The sequence below is a fragment of the Garra rufa genome, chromosome 16, assembly GCF_049309525.1.
Source record: "Garra rufa chromosome 16, GarRuf1.0, whole genome shotgun sequence".
NCBI classification, from domain to species: Eukaryota; Metazoa; Chordata; class Actinopteri; order Cypriniformes; family Cyprinidae; genus Garra; species Garra rufa.
In genome coordinates, this window is record NC_133376.1 from 34,874,213 (window position 1) to 34,902,161 (window position 27,949).

At 34.6% G+C, this 27,949-nt stretch overlaps 2 protein-coding genes across 4 annotated transcripts in view; one reads left to right on the forward strand and one right to left on the reverse strand.

Annotated features, from left to right (window-relative positions):
* pdlim3b (PDZ and LIM domain 3b) lies at nucleotides 1–23,202 on the forward strand. Of its 2 annotated transcripts, XM_073819983.1 has the most exons (8): nucleotides 1–532; nucleotides 11,878–12,029; nucleotides 12,450–12,534; nucleotides 17,608–17,675; nucleotides 19,219–19,401; nucleotides 20,740–20,867; nucleotides 21,132–21,243; nucleotides 21,383–23,202. In XM_073819983.1, exons 1-8 carry the CDS (start codon nucleotides 212–214, stop codon nucleotides 21,570–21,572), a joined length of 1,239 nt encoding a protein of 412 aa, XP_073676084.1. In that variant the 5' UTR covers nucleotides 1–211; the 3' UTR covers nucleotides 21,573–23,202. The 2 variants fall into 2 exon arrangements, with proteins under 2 accessions (XP_073676084.1, XP_073676085.1); XM_073819984.1 differs by lacking the exons at nucleotides 17,608–17,675; nucleotides 19,219–19,401 and adding an exon at nucleotides 17,082–17,269 and having other exon boundaries at nucleotides 6–532.
* cfap96 (cilia and flagella associated protein 96) overlaps nucleotides 22,991–27,949 on the reverse strand; it is a 7,530-nt gene continuing 2,571 nt past the window's right edge. Inside the window, exons 3-8 of one of the 2 annotated variants that reach the window (XM_073819986.1) lie at nucleotides 27,523–27,742; nucleotides 25,751–25,888; nucleotides 25,591–25,666; nucleotides 25,255–25,434; nucleotides 24,980–25,152; nucleotides 22,991–23,177 (exon numbers count right to left, since the gene is read on the reverse strand). In XM_073819986.1, the coding sequence (XP_073676087.1) occupies nucleotides 23,126–23,177; nucleotides 24,980–25,152; nucleotides 25,255–25,434; nucleotides 25,591–25,666; nucleotides 25,751–25,888; nucleotides 27,523–27,742 (839 nt within the window). In that variant the 3' untranslated portion in view covers nucleotides 22,991–23,125. Of the gene's footprint in view, nucleotides 23,178–24,979; nucleotides 25,435–25,590; nucleotides 25,667–25,750; nucleotides 25,889–27,522; nucleotides 27,743–27,949 lie in introns of both variants that reach the window. The other variant, XM_073819985.1, reaches the window with a different exon arrangement.

Consider the following 27,949-nt stretch of genomic DNA (forward strand, 5'->3'; position numbering starts at 1 on the left):
ACTCTTCTCAGTCAGGCACAGGTGTCTGGCCGGCGGTAAGGAAAGAAAAGTCTAGACAGCGGACAGGCTGATGACGGAGACACTGGTTGATGATTTTAGTTACTGAACCGCTAAGACTTATGGGAAAAGAGGATTAATCATAAAGGGTGTAAGGTTTGGATCTGAAAGAAATGGGGGGAGAGTCTGAACCCTCAGTATTTCAGTCTACCCTATGACCTCACGAGAGGAGTGGCATCCCGGCATCATCTTTCTTTCATTCACTCTCCAAACCCCACACGCATGCTTAAAAGGGACTCAGAGACAGGCTCTGGCTTCCAATCGTGTTTGGGTGAGCCATCCGTCCAGAGCTGATTCTTCTTTTCTTACTGCAGATCTCTTGCCAATAAGAGGAAGCAAGTTCAACTTTCAGAAAGAGGAGGCTGAACAAAACAAGACAGCTATGCCACAGAACGTGGTGCTGGACGGGCCAGCCCCTTGGGGATTTCGGCTTTCAGGAGGCAAAGATTTTAACCAGCCGCTGACCATAACTCGGGTAAGTGAAAGCCTTTGGCTAAAGTCTGCTTCTTCACACATTCCACTCAGAGATAATGATGCTTCTGATGTGCTGGGTAACACGGCCGTGGGCATGAGAAACCAGTGGGTGGATCATAAAAAAACATTCCCAGGACCTCACTTTAGACGTAACTGAGGAGTACAGTGAGAAAGATTTCTGAGAAATATTTTTTTGAGCCACAAGTTCAAACTGACATTCATTTTTAGAAACATCTGTGGTTGTCAGGGAATCATTTCCCAATAGAGACTTTCTATGTTAGTTATAACTACCCAGGTTTTATCTTCATGTCAGTGTGATTTACACTGGTAGTGCATTTGAAGAAATTAATACTGGTATTCAAGGATGGATTATATGTATTAATACTGAAAGTAAAGTCATTTATAATACAGTTTTTATTCAAATAAATGTTGTTGTTTTTTACTTTTAGAATCATGAAAAAACTTTCAATATTGATAATAAAATAAATATTTCTTAAGGATCAAATCATCATGTTAGAATGATTTCTGAAGGATCATGTAACACTGAACAGCTGTGGTGAGGATAAGAGATTCTTTCAAAAACATATAAAAAAAAATCTTACCAATTGAACAGTGTATGTGATTTGAATATCATTATTTCAATATTAGTCTCCTCAGATGTCTAACACTAATTAAATTATCCAATCGTATAATATTACATATTTCATGATAACAATAGCATACTACCTTCCATTGCATCATGGTGTCTGTGAATTCGAAAATGCTGATTATTCATCGCTCATCTCACTCATAAATGTGGTTACGAATTACAGCTGTATCTGAAAGCGTACATTATGTAAACTGTTAGGCATTTTCTCTTCCAGTTACTAACATGCTCACAAAAAGTTAGACACACACACACACACACACACACACACACACTGGTTTACATGTTTTATGGGGACATTCCATAGGCGTAATGGTTTTTATACTGTACAAACCGTACTTTCTATCGCCCTACACCTACCCTACACCTAAACCTAGCCCTCACAGGAGATTGTGCAAACTTTTACTTCCTCAAAAAACTCATTGTGCATGATTTATAAGCCTGTTTCCTCATGGGGACCTGAGAAATGTCCCCACAAGGTCAAAATTTACTGGTATTCCTATCCTTGTGGGGACATTTGGTCCCCACAACGTGATGAATACCAGGTACACACACACACACACACACACACACACACACACACACACACACACACACACACACACACACACACACACACACACACACACACACACACACACACACACACACACACACACACACACACACACACACACAGTCTAGTGTCTAATGCCAGGCTCTGAAGAGGATCTCTACACCTGTTGTCTGAATGCATCGCAAAGCTCTTAGTCCAACAGTATTTTAAACAGCCGATGAAATCTGAACATTTGTGGTAACACAAGAGGCTAAAGGTTAACTGAGCACTCTGATGTGTGTGAGATGAATTGGACAATCTCTAATTTAAGAAATTATTTCAGCACCATCTCAATCCTCATCCACTCAAACGGTTCATAAATGTCTAAAACTGACTCATTATTTTTTATAGATTACCTGGAAGGTAGTGAAAGTGCCCCATTTCATAGATAATGTTATTGTGAATTGAATTAAATTCAGGTACAATGGCATGCCAGATATATGCTTGGCAACTGCACAGCTTATGTTTTGGTGAAGGCCTGACTATGTATCCCCCTTATATAGAAAGACACTGCAAACTGTTTCTAACTTATTCACTCTTCATTCATCTCTCCTAATAACTCTGTTGGGAATTTGACTATGGCAAATGCTATGCATTGTACCTACAAAAGAACTACATAATGACTTGGGTCTCATCCAGGCTTGTGTCTCAACAGCTCTATTGCTTACAGGAAGTGTGGAATGTAGCGGTATGATTAGTAGCTTAGTCTCATCAACAGCAGCTGTTTCATCGTGACATTCAAGTATATTTTTAGTGGAAAGCCAGTTCTGACATTTGCCATAAATTGTGGGAAAAAACAGGAGAGAACAGACAGGTTGTCGTAAAAATGATACTTCCCATACTCCCTGATTAGAAGCAGAACAGTGGGTTTTATGAAAAATGAATTGTCCTCACAGAAAAATATTGTGGTGGTATCATAGTACAGTGGTTTACTGGTATCACATGGTATAATGGTATTTTAATGATTATCTTATTCATATACTATGGTACTCCAATGTACTATAAAATAATATCATGGTTTTACTAATAAACATGGTTAAAAAGTTCTTCTGTTCTGAAACTTCCAGGTGAACTAGACGGAGTCTCAGCTGAGCAGAATGATGTCATTCCTAAAATAAACCAATCAGGTTTATTTAACATTCCTAGCTAATGACTTCTCTGCAAAGTAAAATGACATTGGGTTTGATTTCAAACAAAAACAGTAAAGCCCACTCAAACATAATCTAAATGGATTAGAATGAGCATGTTTCTTATTTTGGTGTGTGCCTATGCTAGAACCTGAAAGCTAAATACATCGTGACTTTAAGTGGAGAAATACTGATGACTAATGCAGACTGCGTGTGGTTTCTTTGTAAAACCGCTGTCTGTAATCATACACGTATTGATGCCAGCAAGGTGGCTCTTTTCTCATTCTATGAGCCCTGATGTTCTTATTCCAGTAACTTTAGCCTCCATCAACACCGGCATGCCAGCACAGATGGGGCTTTTCAAGAGAAGCCGAATCAGACCATCTAAATTATACTGTTGAATTAAAAATGTAAATGACTGTTATATATTGAAATCCAGTCATTGTGCAGACACCTTTAACAATTCATGTATTACAGGGACAGGCCCTCATGCTGGTTTTTGTGTAGGTCTACTCACCCTTATGTCAGCAGAATACTTATTTACCAGTTTACATTTACTCCCCCTGATGTTGTTTCAGCCTGTATGATTCTCTTTTTTTGTGTGGAACACAAACAAAGTAAATTTGAAAAATGTCATCATACCTGGTATTCACTGATGCTTGATACTGAATATGACATCATACTTGTGTTACCCTCAGTTTGCAGTTTTATCGTGTAATAATCATGGACACACCTAAGATATTTTAATATTGTATGCGTTTTATGACAGGTCAACAATTGTTTGGGTACAAGTAGGTATAAACAGAAAACTAATCTTGGTTATGTAGCTCAACCCTAGGAATGTCACAAATGACCTTGCCTCTGTTGAGTAACTGTCAAGATACCGGAAGTGGCACATTTCATAGATGAGAATCCATGAAATGCATTATTAGCACTGATCTATAATCAGTGATTATTAGACTTTTCAAAGACTGCATTATATATTAAATCCATTTAAAAATCATAATAAAGCATAATGCTACAACTCAATTAAATAAATACATGTGATGCAGGTTTAACATATGCACTTTAATTGTTTATATGCTTGTAGGTTCCTACGCGTTTCTCAGGTTCTGCTCATAGTAAATGCTGCTCCACACAAACTGTTATCATTTAAATGTGTGGAGTGTCTCAAACTTTGTCTCTGCTTATTGCTGTAAATTTGGGTTTATTATAACGTTTATCTGGGAACACAACATGCGCCATTTCATCAAATTTGTACGGTAAATCATTTATAAATTATCTGTCTAATTATGCTGACTTTTCATCATGATGTCAAAATAAAAGCTCAAACCCTCACTGAGTTTACATGTTTTAAAGTCTACATATTCAGTAAATTACAGTGGCTGTAGCATTTCTGTCGTAAAGAAATGGCCAAATATTAAAGATTAAATGGGCATTTGAATATAATGTTTAGTCAATATTAAACAAGCATTAGATTGGTTTTACAGTGCAATCGTCAGGCCGTTGGTGCCCTCTGCAGTCATTTGTTATAATGTGTAATGTATGTTAGCTATATTGTTTATAATACATTATGTATTTTAACAATTTTGTTCAATAAAACCATATGTTTACTGGCATTTGATACTTTATTTGAACTAATTATCATTAGCTTATTGCTATTATATATGTATTGTTAGCTTAGGTGTGTTTTTAATACTACTGCAAAAAAGAATTATAATTATTAGATTACTCGAATAATCGTCAGAATAATCAACACTCGATTACCAAAATAATCGTCAGTGACAGCCCTACTCAACACTGTATAGTATTTTTGTTTGAATCTTGTTTTCTTGATTTACTACGAGGAATAACAACTTTCAACAAACTCAAATGTATTTAGTATGATAAAACAGCGTCGCTTTACATCACATATGCATGACCGGAAAGAGGGGAAGCGGTCAACTGTGGCATAATAAAAGCAGTGCGTTGCACTCGTCTCTCATTAGCTATTGCTGCAACGGCCTTGATATGCTTCCACAGCTTTCAGCTCCATCCTAATTCGCATTACAGTAACGTTAAGAAATCTTTAGCTCATCCATGAACATGATTTGTACTCCCATCGGATTGTATTAGCTGTGGGGATGAGGACAATAACTCCCATGATTCCACACTCAATCATGGCGTCATCAAACTACTCCTTTGTTTCTTTGTTTGTTTTGAATATGCGCCTTCTAGCAGCGAAGATTACATACTTGAACAGTTCTTTTTTTTTTTGTTATATTTATTATTTCTTAATGTGGAGAACAATGTAATCTAAAAAAACCTTTTCCATTATAAAAAAAAATAACTTTTGCACAATGGAAATGTTAAATGGATGTTAACGTTTCTTCACAAAACCACAGACGCCATTAAAGAAAATTTATTTTTAAAGGTCCACCGAAGTGCTTTGAAACAAGCAGCGTTATTTTATGTGTTGATGTAATTTCAACTGAAACAGGAAGACAGGGCGGGACATATCAAGCTTTTTTAAATAGCCAATAGCGTTTTGTTTATATCACAGCCTGGGCCAGTTGAGTTGTTGAGCTCAGTAAAGCTTTATTTGACAGCGTATAATAGCCACAATCTCATCCATATTGCTATAAAATATAGCATTCAGTGTAGAATTCAAATAGGTCTGGTAAGTTTTGTGGTGTGTATGAAACCAAAATTCTTTTGCCCCTATGTAAAGCGTATTTACACTGTCTGAATCGTTCCCCATCCCCAATATAGTGCACTACGTGCCATTCGCTGTACAAAAAATGCTAACTCTGAACAAGTGACCAATTTTAGCTGCAACTTCAGTGTGTATTTATAGTGTAGTGGGTGGGACGCTTCGTATTCTAGAGAGCATTTGATTGGACAGAAAGTTTGATGAGAAGCTGAAGTGCGCATGATGATCAAAACTGTTGATCCATATTAGCGAAAGTGATAGACTATAAGTTTTGAATGGTTTGATCTTGTAAATGCGTATTTTGTCATTGATTTGGAGCACACTAGCTTATACAGGTCCTTCTCAAAAAATTAGCATATTGTGATAAAGTTCATTATTTTCTGGAATGTACTGATAAACATTAGACTTTCATATATTTTAGATTCATTACACACAACTGAAGTAGTTCAAGCCTTTTATTGTTTTAATATTGATGATTTTGGCATACAGCTCATGAAAACCCAAAATTCTCAAAAAATTAGCATATCATGAAAAGGTTCTCTAAACGAGCTATTAACCTAATCATCTGAATCAACTAATTAACTCTAAACACCTGCAAAAGATTCCTGAGGCTTTTAAAAACTCCCAGCCTGGTTCATTACTCAAAACCGCAATCATGGCTAAGACTGCCGACCTGACTGCTGTCCAGAAGGCCATCATTGACACCCTCAAGCAAGAGGGTAAGACACAGAAAGAAATTTGAACGAATAGGCTGTTCCCAGAGTGCTGTATCAAGGCACCTCAGTGGGAAGTCTGTGGGAAGGAAAAAGTGTGGCAGAAAACGCTGCACAACGAGAAGAGGTGACCGGACCCTGAGGAAGATTGTGGAGAAGGACCGATTGTAGACCTTGGGGGACCTGCGGAAGCAGTGGACTGAGTCTGGAGTAGAAACATCCAGAGCCACTGTGTATAGGCGTGTGCAGGAAATGGGCTACAGGTGCCGCATTCCCCAGGTCAAGCCACTTTTGAACCAGAAACAGCGGCAGAAGCGCCTGACCTGGGCTACAGAGAAGCAGCACTGGACTGTTGCTCAGTGGTCCAAAGTACTTTTTTCGGATGAAAGCAAATTTTGCATGTCATTCGGAAATCAAGGTGCCAGAGTCTGGAGGAAGACTGGGGAGAGGGAAATGCCAAAATGCCTGAAGTCCAGTGTCAAGTACCCACAGTCAGTGATGGTCTGGGGTGCCATGTCAGCTGCTGGTGTTGGTCCACTGTGTTTTATCAAGGGCAGGGTCAATGCAGCTAGCTAACAGGAGATTTTGGAGCACTTCATGCTTCCATCTGCTGAAAAGCTTTATGGAGATGATTTCATTTTTCAGCACGACCTGGCACCTGCTCACAGTGCCAAAACCACTGGTAAATGGTTTACTGACCATGGTATTACTGTGCTCAATTGGCCTGCCAACTCTCCTGACCTGAACTCCATAGAGAATCTGTGGGATATTGTGAAGAGAAAGTTGAGAGACGCAAGACCCAACACTCTGGATGAGCTTAAGGCCGCTATCGAAGCATCCTGGGCCTCCATAACACCTCAGCAGTGCCACAGGCTGATTGCCTCCATGCCACGCCGCATTGAAGCAGTCATTTCTGCAAAAGGATTCCCGACCAAGTATTGAGTGCATAACTGAACATAATTATTTGAAGGTTGACTTTTTTTGTATTAAAAACACTTTTCTTTTATTGGTCGGATGAAATATGCTAATTTTTTGAGATAGGAATTTGGGGTTTTCATGAGCTGTATGCCAAAATCATCAATATTAAAACAATAAAAGGCTAGAACTACTTTCAAATGTGTGTAATGAATCTAAAATATATGAAAGTCTAATGTTTATCAGTACATTACAGAAAATAATGAACTTTATCACAATATGCCAATTTTTTGAGAAGGACCTGTAGATAACCTTAAGGCTAACACATTCATACTAAAAGCCATAAAACTTCGATTTTGATTTCATGGGGACTTTAAGAGTGTACAATAAAAGTCAATGAGGTCTGATGTCGTTTTGAACCCCATTAACTTATATGGACAAAACAGTTAAAACATTCTTTAGGATGTTTTATTTTTTCTCACAAAAGAAAGTAAACCATACAAGTTTGGAACGACAGTACAGGTTGGAAGGGTAAATAAATTTGAACTTTTAGGTGAACTATCCCTTAATTTATTCTCCCTGATTTAGCTCTGAACATAATGTCTAATGCTCAGCATGCCCTTACATGCTTCTCTTGTTGGTTTGTGTGTCACCTTGGGGATTTTTCAGCACAGGTGCTGCATAGCTTACAAAAACTGAATTGTTATATTCATGTTTCTGTTTATACTGACACTCAGATACCAGTCACTCGATGGTTTCAGCTCACTTCATAGCTCCCTTTGTTTCCATCTATTAAACAGAGCGTCTTTGTTGTTGAGCCAAACACATCCCTCATTTGCTTGAGTGGTGTCAAGCGAACAATCTCATCCTCACTGTGTCCATTCTGAGATGTTTGGATGCTTATTTCTTTGCAGTAATCCTTGATTTCTGTCTACAGGGGAAAAAGGCCTGGTTTTCATTTGTTGCCTTAAAGGAGGAGTTCACTTTCAGAACAAAAAATTACAGATAATGTACTCACCCCCTTGTCATCCAAGTTGTTCATGTCTTTCTTTCTTCAGTCGTGAAGAAATTATGTTTTTTGAGGAAAACATTTCAGGATTTCTGTCCATATAATGGTCTTCTATGGTGCCCCTGAGTTTGAACTTCCAAAAAAATGCAGTTTAAATGCAGCTTCAAAGGGCTCTAAATGATCCCAGCCAAGGATAGAAGGGTCTTATCTAGTGAAACGATTGGTTATTTTCTAAAAACATTTACAATTGATATACTTTTTAAGCTCTACACAGAGTACACACAGAGCTAGACAAGATGAGCATTTGAGGATAAAAAGTATATAAATTGTAATTTTTTTTTTTTTTGAAAAAAAGATTGTTTTGCTAGATAAGACCCTTCTTTCCTCGGCTGTGATCGTTTAGAGCAATTTGAAGATGCATCTTGGAAGTTCAAACTCGGGGGCACCGTAGAAGTCCATTATATGGAGAGAAATCCTGAAATGTTTTCCTCAAAAAAAAACATTATTTCCTTACAACTAAAGAAAGAAAGACATGAACATTTGGATGACAATGGGGTGAGTACATTATCTGTAATTTGTTCTGAAAGTGAACTACTTTAAAGGATCAGAGTTTCTTACATGAAGTCATTTAAGATGTATTTTGAGCTGAAGATAAGGGTGGACAAAGGTGATTTTGTTGTTTTCACAAAGTGAGAAAGGCAACAGGAAATGAGATTACAGCTTGATTGAAATAGAACTTCATCAGTAAATAAATTATGTGTTAGGAATAAAACATAACAAATCTTAATGACATTAAACACTGATGATGGAAAACTAAAACCCTCTGGTCCTAAATAACTGGCATGACTTGACCTGGTATAAATCTAACCCCTCTCAAGAGGCAGACTTAACTAGAAGAAGGTCAGTGGTGTTGGGATGTACAGTAATAGAGCAGCTGAGTCAGGAGACAGGTAGAACGAGGCCTGCGCACGGGATGAGGCGATGAGATAAATGACTGGGGGGACGAGGAGAATACCTAAGAAAATGAGCCTGGCAGTGATGAGAGGAGTAAGAGATGATGTCAGACTCCATTAATGAAAGAGAGGGGAGAGAAACACCGGGCGGCAGGGTGGATGCCAGAGCAGTCAGATCATCAACCGCCAATAGGCCTGACTGTGCTCCCCTGGAGGGCGATACCCGGTTTTGACTGACACATCCATGATGTCCTATTTTTAGTCCACTTCTAAACCACAGTGGGTCAACAGATTGTTTCTACCCCTGTCACTTTCTGTTAATGTCTAAACCACTCTATAGTTTGCTACAAACTTTGAAAAAAGGCTTCTAAGAATCTGATTGCCTGTATTCAAATATTTATGCATGTTTAGGAAGTATCTATTTAGTACTTTTTTCCTTAGAGCACACTTTGTCTTATTGCAGCAAGTTTTGGCTTTCTTGCCCTGAGCGGACAGGATGCTAAACCACTTTAATTTACATCAAATCTGGGGTCATTGACACATAAGGGCCATTAACACAGAATGCGTATTTGTGTTTTTAAAAACACAAGACAGGGCAGTGAAAAAAAAAAAGTTGAACAACTTTTAACAAGAGTGCTGTGGTTTTAGAAAGGAGCACTTATGGGTGAGATTTTGTAATAGATATCTGTCTAGTGTGTATTCACAGAAAAACAATTGAAAAAGGAAAAAGTACAGTAAAATTCATGCTTTCTGTGTGAACAGCCTCAAATTGTGTTGACAAAAAGACTACTTTAAAAGTCCAAAAAATGTATTCTTTATATTTATATTTGTTTCTTGTGGTTTTGAAAACTTTTATACTTTTTATGTTATATACCATTATAGTTGTAAATCTTTAGTTTTTTTTAAATATACTATACTATTTATTTACTATTGTAGCAGTAAATCTTTAGAATTTTTTACTTGCACCTTAAATTCATGTGAATGTACAAAATTATTTTAGAAATTTTATTTGTTTATTTTTGTATTTTTATTTTAGTGATTTAAAAGTTATATACCGTTATAGTAGTAAATCTTTTGTTTTTTAAATATACTATACTATTTATTTAGTATTGTAGTAGTAAATCTTTAGATTTTTTTTTTACTTGCATGTTATATACAAGTAAATGTACAAAATGTTTTATTTTAGTGTTTAATTTTTTTAGATACTATTATAGTAGTAAATCTTTATTTTTTATATACTATACTATTTATTTACTATTGTATTAGTAAATCTTTAAAAAAAATTTACTTGCACCTTAAATACATGTGAATGTACAGAATGTTTTATTTTAGTAGCTTTTATTTGTTTATTTTAGTATTTTTATTTTAGTGATTTTTTTTAAATGTGATGTACCATTATAGTAGTAAATCTTTAGTTTTTTTTAAAAAATATACTGTACTATTTATTTACTATTGAAGTAGTAAATCTTTAGAATTTTTTACTTGCACCTTATATACAAGTGAATGTACCAAATGTTTTATTTTAGTGTTTAGTGTTTAATTTTTTTAGATACTATTATAGTAGTCTCTGTTATAGTAATCTTTAGAATTCTTTTTATATTATATAAATCATTTAAATAATTTTGTAGTATATAGTAAATATTTAAAGTTTAAAGTTTTTTTATTTTGAAATATTTTAAAATAATTGTAGTATTTTTATTTGTGTGATTTTTATTTATTTATATGCTATTATAGTAGTAAATCTTTAGAATTGTTTATATACTATACTAAATTATTCATATACTATTATAGTAGCAAATCCTTAGATTTTTTTACTTGCACCTTAAATGAATAAAACTATACAATATTTTATTTTAGTGATTTATTTTGATTTATTCCAGTATTTTTATTTTATTTATTTATTTATATACTGTTATAGTAGTAAATCTTTCGAATTTTTTACTTACACCTTAAATGCATGTGAATGTACAAGTTTTTATTTTATTTTTGGATTTGTAAACATTTATTTTAGTATTTTTATTTGAGTGATTTAAAAAAATATTTTGATATGCTATTATAGTAAATCTTTAGAATGTTACTAAATATGTAATTCACATGCAATAATTCTTTATATATTATAATACAACATTTTGTTAAAATTATATTAAATTATTTAATTTTTGTGATTTTTGTTTTTATTTTAGTATTTTTATTTTGGTGAGTTTTTGTATTTATATACTTTGTATTTATATACTATTATAGTAGCAAATCTTTAGAATTCTTTTTATATACTATACTAAATTATATAATATTATAGTTATATTTTACACTTAATGCATGTGAATGTATGTAATTTTAAAATTTTACTATTATGTAATCGTTAGTCTTTAGGTTGTTTGTTTCTTTTATAATTTCAGTTTTCATTTTAATTTTAGTTATTATTAATTAGTTTAATTATTTAGTATTAATTAACCTTTGTTTGTTTAGTTTTTTTTTTTTTTTTTTTACTTCAGCTTAAAATAAATAAATAAAATAAATTTAAGCTTTATTTGAATTACCATATACAAAAACAGATTTCTTATACCAAAATGAAAAACATGCGCATTGTAGAAGAGATATATTCAAGTCATTGTGTATGCATGCCATTTTTATTGTATTTTTGAAGAAATTTATAGATGGGGAAAAAAATGTGCATCAAGTCATCTCCTTGTTTTCAGGTGACACCAGGCAGTAAGGCATCTCGGGTCAACCTGTGTCCAGGAGACATCATCTTGTCCATCCAGGGAGCGTCCACTGATGATATGACTCACGCTGACGCTCAGAACAAGATCAAAGACTCCACCAATCAGCTTGTCCTCAAGATAGAGAGGTACCATGAGCTTTTCTCATTAAAAGATAGTGTTACAAACAGCGTTAAGCATCTTTCAACAACTTTATATCAGGTTCTCTCACCTCCTTTTAAAGTTACAGCCAGAGGGAGGACCGTAAGCTCTAGTCCCAAAAGAATTTGCCTTTACCCCTTGCAATGAAAGTGTCCATCAGTACCCACAGAGCCTTATTTATGACAACGATGAATGTGTCTTTCCTCGGTGATTAATACCCTCCCATAAACCATCTGGCCTGTACATGCCAGTCTGTTGACGTTACTTTACTATCTAGAAGCGGCCATGGCCCTGGTGCACAGTAATGACCTCCCTTAGTGCTCTTTGATCTTTTTTTTTTTTTTTTTTTACAATTTCACGGGAGGCGAGTGCATGGTGTCTAACTGTGTCTATTGAATGTGTTGCAGGCCAGAGACTAAAATGTGGTCACCTCAGGTTATAGAAGAGGGGAAAGTAAACCCATTCAAAATCAATTTGGAGGCAGAGAAGCAAGTAAGTGTAACGGAAGAGAAAAACAAATGCACAGCTCTTTATTTTTTTATCTGCTTATAATATGCAGCAAAATTTTTTTTTATAGAAACACTAGAGTGCATGAGGCATGTTAAAGGGATACTCCACCCAAAATAAAAATCCTCTCATCATTTACTCAGCCTCATGCTGTGCCATATGTACAGTCAAGCCCGAAATTATTCATACCCCTGGCAAATTCTGACTTAAAGTTACTTTTATTCAACCAGCAAGTTTTTTTTAAAAATAGAAATGACACAGACATCTCCCAGAAGATAATAAGATGATGTACAAGAGGCATCATTGTGGAAAAATTATTGCTCCTCTTTTATTTACATTTGAACAAAAAGTGGCATGTCCAAAATTATTCATACCCTTCTCAATAATCAATAGAAAAGCCTTTATTGGCTATTACAGCAGTCAAACGCTTCCTATAATTGCTGACCAGCTTTGTGCATGTCTCCACTGGTATTTTTGCCCATTTATCTTTAGCAATGAGCTCCAACACTTTCAGGTTGGAGGATCTCCTTGCTATCACCCTGATCTTTAGCTCCCTCCACAGATTTTCAATTGGATTTAAGTCAGGACTCTGGCTGGGCCACTGCAAAACGTTAATGTTTTTGTCTGCTAACCATTTCTTCACCACTTTTACTGTGTGTTTTGGGTCGTTGTTGTGCTGAAATGTCCACTGGTGCCCAAGGCCAAGTTTCTCTGCAGACTGCCTGATGTTGTTGTTGAGAATTTTTTTAATAATACTTTGCACTGTAGCCACTGGAACTTCAAAACATTTAGATCTGATCTTATAGCCCTTTCCTGACTTGTGAGCAGCCACAATGCGCAGCAGCAGGTCCTCAGTGAGCTCCTTTGTCTTAACCATGACTGTCCACAAACCAACAGTAGAGAGCTTCTGTTTTTCACCTCTTGAGTTGATTAAAACAGCTGTTCCCAATGAATCAGGGTAATTAGGATGTTTTAGAACTTTAGAAGCTTGGACTATTTGGAATGGTATAGAACTTTGGATTTTCCCATAGTCTGTGACAGTTTGCAAAGGGTATAAATCATTTTGGACATGCCACTTTTTGTTCAAATGTAAATAAAAGCTGAGAAATATTTTTTCCACAATGATGCCTCTTGTACATTGTCTTATCTTTTGGGAGAAGGCTGTGTCATTTCTGGTCAAAAAAAAAAAAAAAACTGAATAAAAGTAACTTTTAAGTCAGAATTTGCCAGGAGTATGAATCATTTCGGGCTTGACTGTATATGACTTTCTTTATTCTGTGGAACACAAAGTTAATTTTTTAGAAAAACAATCCATCTCTATGAGTCCATATAATGCAGATGGATGGGATGATGCTTTAAAACACTTAAAAATGAACAAAATGGTGATCCATACAACCTCAAACAAAACGATACGTTTGGATAAAAAAATACTAATAGTTGACCCCAGTCTTAAGTAGCATGGGTAAACGTGTAGCAATAGCCAAAAATTCACTGTATCGGTCAAAATTATCTAATTTTCTTTTATGCCAAAAATCATTAGTATCAATATTAGATATTAGGTAAAGATCATGTGACAATATATTGTAAATTTCTGTTGATATATCAAAACTTATGACTGGTTTTGTGGTACAGGGTCACATATTGTACAAAATCTTACATCAATACTAATACTACTTCAATATAGCCATAAATCAGTAATAAAATATTGATACTAACATTGACGTAAGTATATTGTGAAACTCGTGCGAGAATTGATGAACTCACTTGTGTGAGTTTTACAGTGCACTTACACATAGTTCATAACAAGCTTATGTTTGCGCCATGGATGAACTCATGAACCTACGCTTGACAGTTGGCTGGAAGGGATGCTTTATAAAGTTTAAAAAGTTTCAAATGTAGGTATCATATCGGTTCATAAAATATTGATTCATCAACTGGGGCTGTATGGATCATTGTTTTGTTTGTTTTGAGAGCTTTTTAAAGCAGCATCCCATCCACTTGCATTATATGGACTCACAAAGATGGATTGTTTTTCTAAAAAATATTGTTTGTGTCCCACAGAAGAAAGAAAGTCATATATATCTGGTACTGCATGATGGTGAGTAAACTGAGAGGATTTTTATTTTTGGGTTATTCCTTCATAAATTGTGCAAAGCTGCTATTTTTTGTTTGATTTGTCCAACACATGCCTTAAAGGCATAGTTCACCCAAAAATGAAAATTCTGTCATTATTAATTACTCACCTTCATGACATTCCAAAACCGTAAGACCTTCGTTCATCTTCGTATCACAAATTAAGATATTTTTGATAAAGTCTGAGAGCCTTCTGACCCTCCATAGACAGTAATACAACTGACACGTTCAAGACCCAGAAAGGTAGTTAGGACATCAGTAAAATAGTCCATGTGACATTAGTGGTTTAACCGTTATTTTTCTGACAAATTAACAATGATTTTGAAAAGTATAATAATGACTTATGACTTCATATATTAGCATTCTTTTGATTTATTACTTATAGCAATTTTTATTGAAACTTTTTTTTTCTTCAAAATTGTATTGGTGCTTATTTATTGTGAATAATTTAATAGCAAATAAAATAGCAAAATAAATTATTCATAATAAATAATTTTAAAAGTAAAAAATCTATGTAAATACAATTTTAAAATATTTGAATAAAGATCTCAGTAAATGAATAAATAAACAGAATAAAATGAATATTTTATTTAAAAAGAAGATATAACAGTATAATATAATATAGAAGACTACAAAATTAATGTAAACTAAATACACTTCTATTGCTTTTATTTATTTTTCTTTGTGCACAAAACACATTCTTGTAGCCTCGTAAAATTTTGGTTGAACCACTGATGTCACATGGACTATTTTATCGATGAACTTACTATCTGGGCCTTGAATGTGTCAGTTGCTGTCCATGGAGGGTCAGAAAGCTCTTGGATTTCAGCAAAAATGTCTTTATTTGTGTTCCAAAGATGAATGAAGGTCTTACAGGTTTGGAACAACATGAGGTTGAGTAATTCATGAGAGAATTTCATTTTTGGGTGAACTATCTCTTTAAAGGATGAGTTCACCCAGAAATGGAATTTTGCTTAATCCACTGGATCCTCTTAAGTGAATGGGTGCCATCAGAACGAAGGTTCAAATCGCTGATAAAAAAAACATAATTCATAAAAAATCCACCTGACACCAGTGCCTGTTTGTAAGAAATGGAGAAACATATTTTTCTCCTGATTCAGACGAGACTTTTTTTTTTCAACTGGAACCAATATTATAGAAAAAGGACTTGAATTTCAGCTACCCATAGAGCAGTGGTTTGAAGCTAAAAAATGTTAATTGACTGGAGCCATGTGGATTACTTGTGGATTATTGTTGTATTTTTTTTTTTTTAGCTGACGGCACCCATTTACTGCAGAGGATCCATTGGTGAGCATGTGTTGTAATAAAGAAAGTAAAGAAAAAGAAAATGTCCCTTTTTACCTAAAGAAAATGTGACAACTTGGGAAAAAAAAATATAATAGTTTAGCAAAGTTTAAATGTGACCCTGGACCACAAAATCAGCCATAAGGGTAAATTTTTTAAAATTGAGATTTATACAACATCTCAAAGCTGAATAAATAAGCTTTCCATTCCATTGAGGTATGGTTTGTTAGGATAGGACAAAATGTGGCTGTTACACAACTATTTGAAAATCTGGAATCTGAGGGTGCAAAAAAATCAGAATATTGAGAAAATCGCTTTTAAAGTTGTCCACATTAAGTTCTTAGCAATGCATATGTGACCCTGGACCACAAAACCAGTCATAAGTTTAAATTTTACAAAACTGAGATGTATACATCATATGAAAGCCCAATAAATAAGCTTTTTATTGATGTATGGTTTGTTAGGATAGGACAATATTTGGCCGAGATACATCTATTTGAAAATCTGGAATCCGAGGGTGCAAAAAAATCTAAATACTGAGAAAATCACCTTTAAAGTTGTCCAAATTAATTTCTTAACAATGCATATTACTAATCAAAAATTAAATTTTGATATATTTATAGTAGGAATTTTACAAAACATCTTCATGGAACATGATGTTTACTTAATTTCCTAATGATTTTTGACATAAAAAGGAAAATCAATAATTTTGACCCATACTATGTATTTTTGGCTATTGCTACAAATATACCCCAGCGACTTAAGACTGGTTTTGTGGTCCAGGGTCACATATTGCATATTGGTAGGAAATTTACAAAATATCTTCATGCATCATGATCTTTACTTAAAATCCTAATGATTTTTGGCAAAAAAATAAATCAATAATTTTGACCCATACAATGTATCGTTGGCTATTGCTACAAATATACCTGTGCTATTTACGACTGATTTTGTGGTCCAGGGTCACAAATGATTTTAAGTGTATGCAGCATCTTGAGGTAACAAAAGGACATATCTGCAGAATGTGGTATGCAAATGTGCTGTTTGTGTGTGGCTTTGAGTATGTAGTGTGTCCATCTGTCCTACACATGCAGGAGTTTAAACCTATTGGCACAGGTCATAACAGAAGAGCACAGCCCTTTGTGGCTGCCGCCAGTCTGGATGACAAAACGCAGGTGGTGAGCTCCACCTACAACACTCCCATAGGCCTCTACTCTCAAGATAACATCCAGGACGCCCTGCAAGGACAGATCCGCGGTCTGGTGCATGAAAAGCCTGAGGGGTGAGTGCCAACTTGGATCACCCCAACCATATGGCCTAAGATACTTCTCTGTGCTTGCTGTAGACCGGTTGCCCACTTACCACTAACACACACTCTCATCCTTCAGAAGTCCTCACAAGTCTTCCTGCAGCCCGAATATTAGCATTTTAGGATAGAAAGAAGGTAATTGGCTTCTGTTGGAGATAAGGAAGGGCACTTATCTAATGCTTTCATACTGTTATATTAAATCAGAACAAATATTCACATTTAGGCCTGCAGTGTTGGATCTTGGAGGACCTCTGATCCTTTACCTTTCACCTCTAACTTTCTATTCACATCTTCGCTCTTATGTTTTACAGGAGGTTGATTACTTCGAACACAAGTTTAATGTCAGACCAAAGCCCTTCATATCTGCAAGCCAAAAGAGGTCATTAGACAAAAGCACCCTACATGTAGTCAAATATCAAAGTAGAATTTAGGGCTGGGTTTTGGCATAAATGTAACAATTGGATTTGATTTATGATTCAATATCAGTAATTTTGGATATACACTACCAGTCAAAGGTTTTTGAACAGTAAGATTTTTATTTGATCCAGAGTGGCTCAAAAACAGTACAATTGTGGAATGTTTTTACTATATAAAATGACTGCTTTTTTTTAGTTGAATATATTTTAAAATGTAATTTATTCCTGTGATTTCAAAGCTGATTTTAGCATCATTACTTCAGTCACATGATCCTTTAGAAACCATTTTAATATTCTGATTTGCTCCAAAAAAAGTTTTATTATTATGATGTTGAAAACAGCTGAGTTTAATTTTTTTAGGTTTCTGAACTGCATTTATCTGAAATATAAATCTTTTGCAACTTCATAAATGTGTTTATAATCACATTTGAACAATTTAAATCCTTGCCATATAGAAGTATTAATTTCTAGCAAAAAACTACTGGCTCCAAGCTTTTGAATGGTATGTTACAAAAGCTTTTTATTTCAGATAAATGATGATCTTACAATCTTTTTATTGATCAAAGAACCCCAAAATGTAGTCAATTGTTTTAAACATTGATAATAATATTAATAAATGTTTCTTGAACAGCAAATCAGCAAATATTTTGATCATGTGACACTGAAGACTAGTAATGATGCAAAAAATCTAGCTTTGCTCTCAGGAATAAATTACATTTTAAAATGTATTCAAATAGAAAGCAGTTATTTTAAATAGTAAAAAGCTTTTTATTACAGCTTTTGCTAGACTTTGGATCAAATAAATTCAGGCTTGGTGAGCAGTAGAGACTCCTTTTAAAAAAACAAAAAAAAATCTCACTGTTCAAAAACTTTTGACTGGTAGCGTATCTCAGGTAAAGTACATGGCAAATTTTCTCAAAGAAAAAAAATCTTAACCAATGCTGTAAAATATAAATGAGTCAGTTGGTACTACATTATAATATTAAAAGTTTAAAAATCCTTAAAAAAAACTTTTATTATTGTTTGAAGTTGTATATATTATAAAAAGTATATTTCTACTCCATTTTTAAAATATGAACATTAAAAACTGTCATAAATACTTGGATTTATTCAAATTAAACCCTGAGGAACAGTAAAAATCATAATGAGTTTATTTTTCTAGCTGACTAATGTTTATGGTCACCGAATGCATTTTTTCTGAGGTAAATTCTTGGGCTTTAAGAATCTATAAAATTTCGTACAAATTAGAATTGTTTAAGATTGAAAAATTTATATACCCAGCCCTAGTAAAATGCATACATTTTTTCACATTTATGCATTCTTTCAGATTATGTATTTTAAAGCAGAAGCGCAGTATATACTTAAGTTCTATGTACATCTCTAACTACTTCTTCCATTCTTTTCTGTCTTGTTCGTCTATTTCTTTGTCCTCTGTGTGGTCCTTTTGATTTGATTGCTTCCTGGTTTGGTTCACCTGGCTATTATACACTTACCTTACAACTCCAGTGACAGCACATCCCAGACGCTGATGGGAAATGTAGCTCCGATGCCTGGCACCCCGTCGACTGGGTCCAGGGCAGGTCTTTCTGCACAGTATAATTCCCCCATTGCATTATACTCAGCAGATAATGTCTCAAATACACTGCAGCAGGCTCAGATGTCCAATGTAGTCAGGCAGGCAGCACCAAGGTAACCAGAGCTTTGTTTGCAACACACTATCAAACCTACTAGCTTGTGTTAATACAGTAATCAGGTTCTTATTCAACTATTTTTAAAGAAACTGGGTGCCTACAGATAGAAAACCTCAAAATATTTCCCGATTATTTTTTTTTTTTTTTTGGGCAAATGTGCACTCTGTGCAAAATATCTGTGGTTGCATGAAGAACCTTTAACATCCATGGAACCTTTTTAGTGGACAAAACCTTTTTTATATTAAAAAAAGGTTCTTAAGATTTAAAAAGTAAAAGCTTCTTGAAAGAGGCTTTCGAAACCCAAGTTCAGTATTTTAATACTGTAAGTAATTAAACTTCTATATAGTGAATATAAGTCAGTCTAGTGAATATAGCCTAGTAGTTTATATGCTAAGAAACAAATAAATATATATATAAAAAAGGTTGTTTACATTATTACACTTAAGGCTTGCCCCATACATTTTTATTGTGAATAATGTTTAATGTAAAAAAAAAAAAGGGCAATAAATTAATGTAAAAAATAAATGAACCTAAGACAAACATGGGAGACTATATGAGACTAATTTCAAGACCTGTTATGACCATGTAAAGCCAGAAAACACAAAAATAAATAGAAATTCATTGATTTCTACATTATCTCCATTGCTAAAATGATGATTTTTACAGTTCGAACAACACAAACTGTAGTAATCGACAGCAACTTATTTTAAATCCAGGACATTTTTATTATTATTATATTTTTAAATACCAATGAAAGTTCTAAACAGTTTACTTCCCATAAAAAATAACCATCTTTTATTGTAGTTAAAAGTGTAGTAACCATGTTTTTTTAGCAGCTTGATTACCATTTGAATAACCACAGTTTTACTACAAATACTATGATTAAATTATGTTCAGTGTTGTAAAACCATGGTTTATTTGTAGTAATAACCATGGTTAATTTTCTTAAAGGTTAGCCAGGCATCTAAAATTCTTAATGTGTTCTCCAGAGCACTGCCAAACTTTTATACAGTGGTGGCCAAAATTATTAGAACATTAGTATTTTCACCAGCTAAAAATGGTTTTAAGTTATTTCTATGTTTTGCTGGAGTGTGTCAGTAGGAAACATCAATTAACATTTCCAAACGTTAATTTAGCCATTAATTGTAATAATCCAGTGTTTGTTTTGCTTGCACGAGGAGTCTGACAACAAGATAGAAATAACTGACTTAACTATTTTTTAGCTGGTGGAATTATAAGTGTTCTAATAATTTTGGCCACCACTGTATAACAGGACGAATGCCATTTTTTACTTAATGAACACACCTTCTGAGGTTTTGCCTTTTTCTATTTTCAGCCCTAAACCCCTGACGTCCATTGAAGACTCTCACGTGTACCGTATGCTCCAGGAGAACCAAGAGGAGTCTCATGAACCACGTCAGTCTGGATCATTTAAGGCCCTACAAGACTATGTGGAGAGTGATGGTGAGCTTCCTTTATCTGTGGCAATTCTGACTTCATAAGACTGAAATTACAGCTTGCTGCACTGATAAAGATGTCAAAGTATAAATGTCAGCAAATTTTCTGGTACACTACAGATGCACTTGAGGAGTAATAGTTTTTGACTTAAGCTGCCTTCACCATCCTGCTAATGACGTCAGTCAGAGCCCGCTGTTTTCTTAATGGTCTAATTTTAGTGCGAGGGAGAATTTCACATTGCCGATCTGAGACTCTTTATTCCTCTGACAGGCACAAGGCCCATGGTGACTAGAAGTGTAAAAGCCCCAGTGACAAAGCCCCAAGCCGCCACGTCCTCACTGCAGAAGCTGCCTCTCTGTGATAAATGTGGCACTGGTATTGTGTGAGTACGGCATTCAGCATCAGACCATACAGATGGTGTCGTCTTTGAGAATATAGAATGAAAATTGTTCTACGCTGAATAGTGTTCATGCATTTTAACAACTTCATTAAGTCTCAGTTTTTCTACAATTGTCTCACAGTGGGCCGGTGGTGAAAGCTCGGGATAAGTACCGCCATCCAGCCTGTTTCGTGTGCTCAGACTGCGGCTTGAACTTGAAGCAGAAGGGCTACTTTTTCGTGGAGGGACAGATGTACTGTGAAGCCCATGCTCGAATGCGAATGGCCCCACCTGAGGGACATGATCTAGTTACTGTATATCCCACTGCTTAGAGGGACGAACGGTTCAAAGATAACTAGTATTGTTTGGGCTTATTGCTTCTTGATGTTCCGTTATTCATTTCTACATTTTAGCCAATTTAAAGCTGTATACATGTGGTATTAAAACATTTTAGTGATTGGATTATTACCACATTACTGTTAATAACATGCATTCGGCATTGCTTTACTGTCGTTCGAGATGCGTTCAGGATGGATTGATCTACATGCAATGCAGTCATGTGTTTCTGACTACCCCTCAAAGTTTTAGACCCCACAAAGCACTTTGGGGCCCTGACAACTTGTGAGTTGATCACAAAAATGGACATTAATTTAAACACAAACTAATTCTTTTAGGTTTCAGTTTTACTCAAAATATGAAAGGTAATTTTGCCTTTCATACAGGTACAAATATGCCATCATCTACAGTACCAGTCAAAGGTTTTTGAACAGTAAATTTTTCATGTTTTTTTATAGAAGACTATTCTGCCCACCAAGATGGCACTTATTCGATCCAAAGTAATGCAAAACAGTATTTTAAAAAATATATTTTTACTATTTAAAATAACTGTTTTCTATTTTAAAATGTAATTTATTCCTGTGATTTCAAAGCTGAATTTTTGATCCTTCAGAAATCATTCTAAGATTCTGATTTACTGATTTTCAGGTTTCTTTGAATAGAAAGTTCAGAAAAATGGCATTTATCTAAAATAGAAATCTTTTGTAAGATTATGAACGCCTTTATCATCACTTTTGATCAATTTAAAGCATCCTTGCTACATAAAAGTATTCATTTCTATAATTTATTTCCCGAAAAACACTGGAGTAATGATGCTGAAAATTTGGCTTAAATAATATATAAAATAAAGGAATAAATTACATTCAAATAGAAAGCAGTTATATTTAAAATATTAAATAGTAGGAATGTTTCTAAATATTACTGTTTTTGCTCAACTTTGGCTAAAATAAATGCAGGTTTGATGAGCTCAAGAGGCTTGTTTAAAAAAAAAAAAAAATTCTTACTGTTCAAAAACATTTGACTTTTGATGGGGGACCCTTGCACAGTAAAACAAACAAAATGCAATCTGTTTCCCAGTACAAGACTTTTTCCAATTCTCATGTTTCTAAATACATCAATTACACAATTTAAAAAAAAGGTCATTTACTCAACTATCCTTTAAGGCCACCTTTGATAGACAAATGGTTTATGATATCACTACATTGTAAATTATAAAAAATAAAATTATTTGTCTAAACCATATTCAATAAAAATGAATGACATAAATGCTGCAAAAACTTGTGAACTTTAAGAGCTTGCTGAATTGGCCAACACCTTGTTGGTTAAATACATAATATATATTTTTAATGTTTAATAACTTACGGTTTTAGACAAGTATCTCAGCGTACTACTAAAAAAAAAAATGTACACAGACTTGACTTGACTGCACCATCTCTAGATGCCAATCTTTATCAATTAAAAGAATGCAAATTCAATTCATAATTGTTTTTTTTTAATCTAAAGACCAATATAAGACATTCTTTTGTTCACCAGAAGACATCACAAGTTCTCAATACACCATCACAGAGCGGATTTGGTTGTAGTTTGTGGAGTTCACAGCCCTATGAAATAAAGAAAGTTACATTACTGTGAGCCTGAGAAGTCTTATTCTGTGGAACTAAGGCTAAGTTTACATTGCAGGCAAATGTGGCCAAAATCCGATTTTTTTTTTTGATCATTTGACTCAGATCTGTTTTTCTCAAAACAGTGTGAACAGCACAAACCACATGGAATCTGATCGTTTCAATTCCGATTTGTGCCACTTCCATATGTGGTACTAAACCCAATACAACTCAGTTTTGCAATGCGACCACTGTGAACAGTCATGCGACTTTTACGTCACTCTACATCAGGGGTGCCCAACCTTGTTCCTGAAGATCTACTTTACTGCAGAGTTTACTTCCAACTCTGATCAAACACACCTGTCTGTAATTATCAAGTGCTCCTTTACATACTAATTAGTTAGTTCAGGGGCCTCATTTATAAAACTTTCTTACGCACTGATTTGATCTTAGAGTGTTCGTACGATCAAATCCACGTCAAAGTACAGATTTATAAAAACCGTCTTTGACGTGGAAAAGTACTTATCTCCACGTCAGATTCCAGCTTGGCGTACGACCGTTTCCTTGTGGTAATGCCTGGTATTGCAGATAGTTCAGCCTCACTATAATTTGATTTCTTGCGCTCCTTTTTACTTGCCATTGTCACAGAGTTTTTGCTTTAGGAATGAGCTCATTTTATATGTTAATTAATTAAGCAGGGGCGTTTCGACGGCGGAACATTCAGCTGCACACAATTCCACGATCATTTGTGATTTATAACCGAATGACTGGCGTACGCATGGATTTCGTGTGTACGTTCGTTTCTCTGAATCGCTCTTACGATCAAATCAGAAAATTTCTTAGATAAAATCAAGGATGGTTTCTACACAAGTCTTTATAAATGAGGCCCCAGGTTTGTTTGATCAGGGTTGGAGCTGAACTCTACAGGAAGGTAGATCTGTGATACAAGGAACCCCTGCTCTAGATCAACATTCATCACAATTCTGCACTCATGGGAGTCACTTAAAAGATTTTATGTACCTAAAGTCTATGTTCACACTGCAAGCTTTTGTACTCAGTCAAGATTTTTTTTGTAGAGCTGTTCACATTGTTGTTTTAAATGTGGCCAATATCAGATTTACAATGTGAACAGATCATGGTTCTGAACCATTTGCAAAAGAACGATACAAACAGGGTTTCCACAACAAAATCTGCCCAATTGCTTCTCAAAACTAGTCTAAAAGAAACCCAAACATGTTCAGGGGGATAAATATTGCATTAATGGGGTCAACCCACAAAGCTGAAAAGCAACCCACAGTAACAGTGGAAAAAGGGAAACTGGATTTGGCAACACTGCAATGCACGCTGTCATACAGGAGTAAACACAGAGGACAGTAAGCAATTATGCGTTTATTTATAGTTCTCTTTTATTTATAGATCTCTTTATAGAAGCAAAAAGACGGCTCGTATCAAAAGTTTAAAAACTCTGCTCTCTTCTGTCCCATCCTTGCCTTTATTTTTCATATTACCTGCACATAATTGCCCTGGCTTCTTTATTGATCACAATAAATAAATGCAAAAGGGCTTACTTTATGTCCTCCGTGTTTCCATATGACAGCGCACCAAGATTTTGAACACGATCTGTCTAGTTTTGGACTAGTTTTGAAAGCAATTGTGCAGATTTTGTGAAAACCTGGCAACCCTTTTAGTATTGTTCTTTTGCACATATGGGTCAGTTCAGAACCATGATCTGTTCACACTAGAAATCGAATCAAAAAATCAGATCTAAGCAAAGAGAATTGAGACTCAGTGTGAACACTTACTTATTGACGTTGAGGCTGATGATGCTCTTGACAGGTGTGCTCTTTGGACCAGGGGAGGGATGAAATATCTGTACTTCCTTATTCATCATTGCTGATTTGGTCTTTTTGGTGCCATAGGGTTCTGCAGAGTAGGTGGGGTAGGCGTCAAATGTTCCTGCTTTCATGCCTCCAGTCTGCAGACAAGAAAAATGCCACCAAAATAATATACCACAAATAAAGCTTTCCATATGCACCTTTTGAACATTTTTACAGTGTGTTTGATCTCCTTTACGTACCTTTTTACTGGGCGAACTTGGTTTGAAGGGCATAGTAATGTGCTTTTTATCCTCGGTCTTCTTTGGAGGTGGTAGAGGTTTGTCGAATTTGTAAGGATTGCTCTCAAAGCATTCAACTGGATGAAGGTTCAAACGAAACGCTCCCCCTTTTAGCATAGATTTGTGTGCCACGATCTCACGCTGGTAAACAAATTATCTCTCTCATTAGAGAAAGAGAACACAGTCATCTGCTTGCATTGAATTATACTGTCAGGTACTCAGAGGACGCCTTATCTTAATTAAAACAAGGACCCGGGAGTCTGATTAAAAATCTCATTTAGGTAGACCTAAAAATACCTTTAGCATTTCCTTGGCTCTGTCGTAGGGGTCTGAGGAATAGGACACCGTCTTGGAGAGGGTGACATCAGGATAGCTATTAGAGCCCAAGGACAAATCAATACATCTGACAGCAAAACCTCGGAAACTTGCATATTAAAGGATAATGTTGTTTGCTTACCCGTAACCACTTCCTTTCTTGGGCGGATTGGTGTAGAAGTTTTTTCCAGGTGATTTGTTTGGTTTCTTTGGACTTTGAAGTGCACTCATTGCTTGGATGGGGCCTCCAAATGTCCCATAAAAGCCGCCCACTCCACATCTACAAATCAGAGAAAACTATTAAGCAATTGTAAGGACGGTTTCAGGAATAATTGGAAAAACTAAGCTGTATGGCAGATTTATTTCTGGTATTAAAAACTCCACAACAAAAATACTTCTAGTATCTTACTAGTTCTGTGACTAGCAGCCTTAATGGCTCACTCAAGGTATTATTCCTCTGAGTTTGTGTTTTTTTTTTCAGTCTCTCAGACGCACATGAAAAACACTGTTTGTGTTTCATACTTTGAACTAGGTGAAATCCTCGTCTTCAAAAAGCTATAGGACTATATCTTGTTTTCAGGTCAACAAACATCATTAAAAAGCACAATGCATGTTCCTTTCATGACAAAATCTAGCTTCTGGGATCTTTTTCATGTCTTCAGATTTTAATAGACCATGTCAGCCAATGCCTACTCTCACATTAATGAAATATCCTTGAACCAAATACATTCAGGTGCAAATTTGTTCTCCCTTGTGTAAAGAATGAATATCTCTTGCTAGATAATCTTTGCACTTGTACACCAGTCAATAAAGCTATTAAATCAAATGACAACTCTGTCATTAGATACTCACCTTTATTTTGTTTAAACCTGTATGAGTTTCTATCTTCTGTTGAACATAATTTTGAGAAATGTTACCAGTTTTTTTCCTTCATACAATGGAAGTCAATGGTTGACAAATTTGTTAGGTTAACAACATTCCTCAAAATGTATATATATGTATATACATACATACATATACATATACATTATATATATATATATATATATATATATATATATATATATATATATATATATATATATATATATACACACACACACACATTTCCAGTAAAAAGTTTTTGAACAGGAAGATTGTTTTTTTTTTAAAGAAGTCTCTTCTGCTCACCATTTATTTGATCCAAAGTTCAGGAAAAAAAAAAACTGTAATATTTTTAAATATTAAAAAAACTGTTTTCTATCCTAATATATTTCTAAATGTAATTTACTCCTGTGATTTCAAAGGTAATTTTTTTATTAGCTTCCCATGATCCTTCAGAAATCATTAAATAAATAGAAAGTTCAGAAGTATTTATCTGAAATATAAATCTTATGTAACATAAATGTCTTTATCATCACTTTTGGTCAATTTAATATATATACATTTCTATTTCTATTTTTATTTATTTCCATTCATCAAAGAATCCTGAAAAACATACTCAACTGTTTTAATACTGGTAATAATAATAATAATATTAGATGTTTTTATTTATTATTTTTACAGATCAGCATATTAGAATGATTTCTGAAGGATCATGTGAAACTGGAGACTGAACTAATGTTGCTGAATATGTAGCTTTGATCACAGGAATAAATTACATTTTAAAATAGATTCAAATATTAAAGTTATTTTAAATAGTAAAAATCTTTAAAATTGGACTGCTTTTGCTGTACTTTGGATAAAAAAAAATGCAGGTTAAGGGAACAGGAGAGACTAATTTAAAAACATTAAAAATCTTACTGTTCAAAACGTTTGACTGGTATGCACTTATTTAAAACTATATAAAAAAATCAAACATTTCTAAAGAAAGTACATTTTAAAAAAGAGAAATTATTAAACAGTCGTGTGCCACAGAAAGAAAGAAATACTCACGTTTTTTTCTCTCCGTTACTGGGAAGAAAAGCTTTGCCTATGTTCTTTTTGGACAGCTGTATCCTGTATTGTCTTTCTATTTTGACAGGGTCTGTGAACGCCTCTCTCTCAAAGATCCTCTTAAACTGTGTGTCGAAGTATCCCGCCTGGAGTGCGCTCTTCAATTTAGCTCCTCCTGATAGCATCTGTTTGTTCTTGTATGCGGCATCATTAAATGGGCCTTTCCGTGACAAACAAAGCATTAGACAGACATTAAAAGTTTTAACAAAATTATTAACTTTTTTATTTTCTAGATTATAGAGGGCAGGGCTAGTTGTCACATTATCCTGTGTGTAAATTGTACTGGACATGTTTATCCAGGTACACTGTACACAAATGCTTGTCTCTAGCCGAGTTTTAATAATGCATGGCTGGTTGCAACCATTAT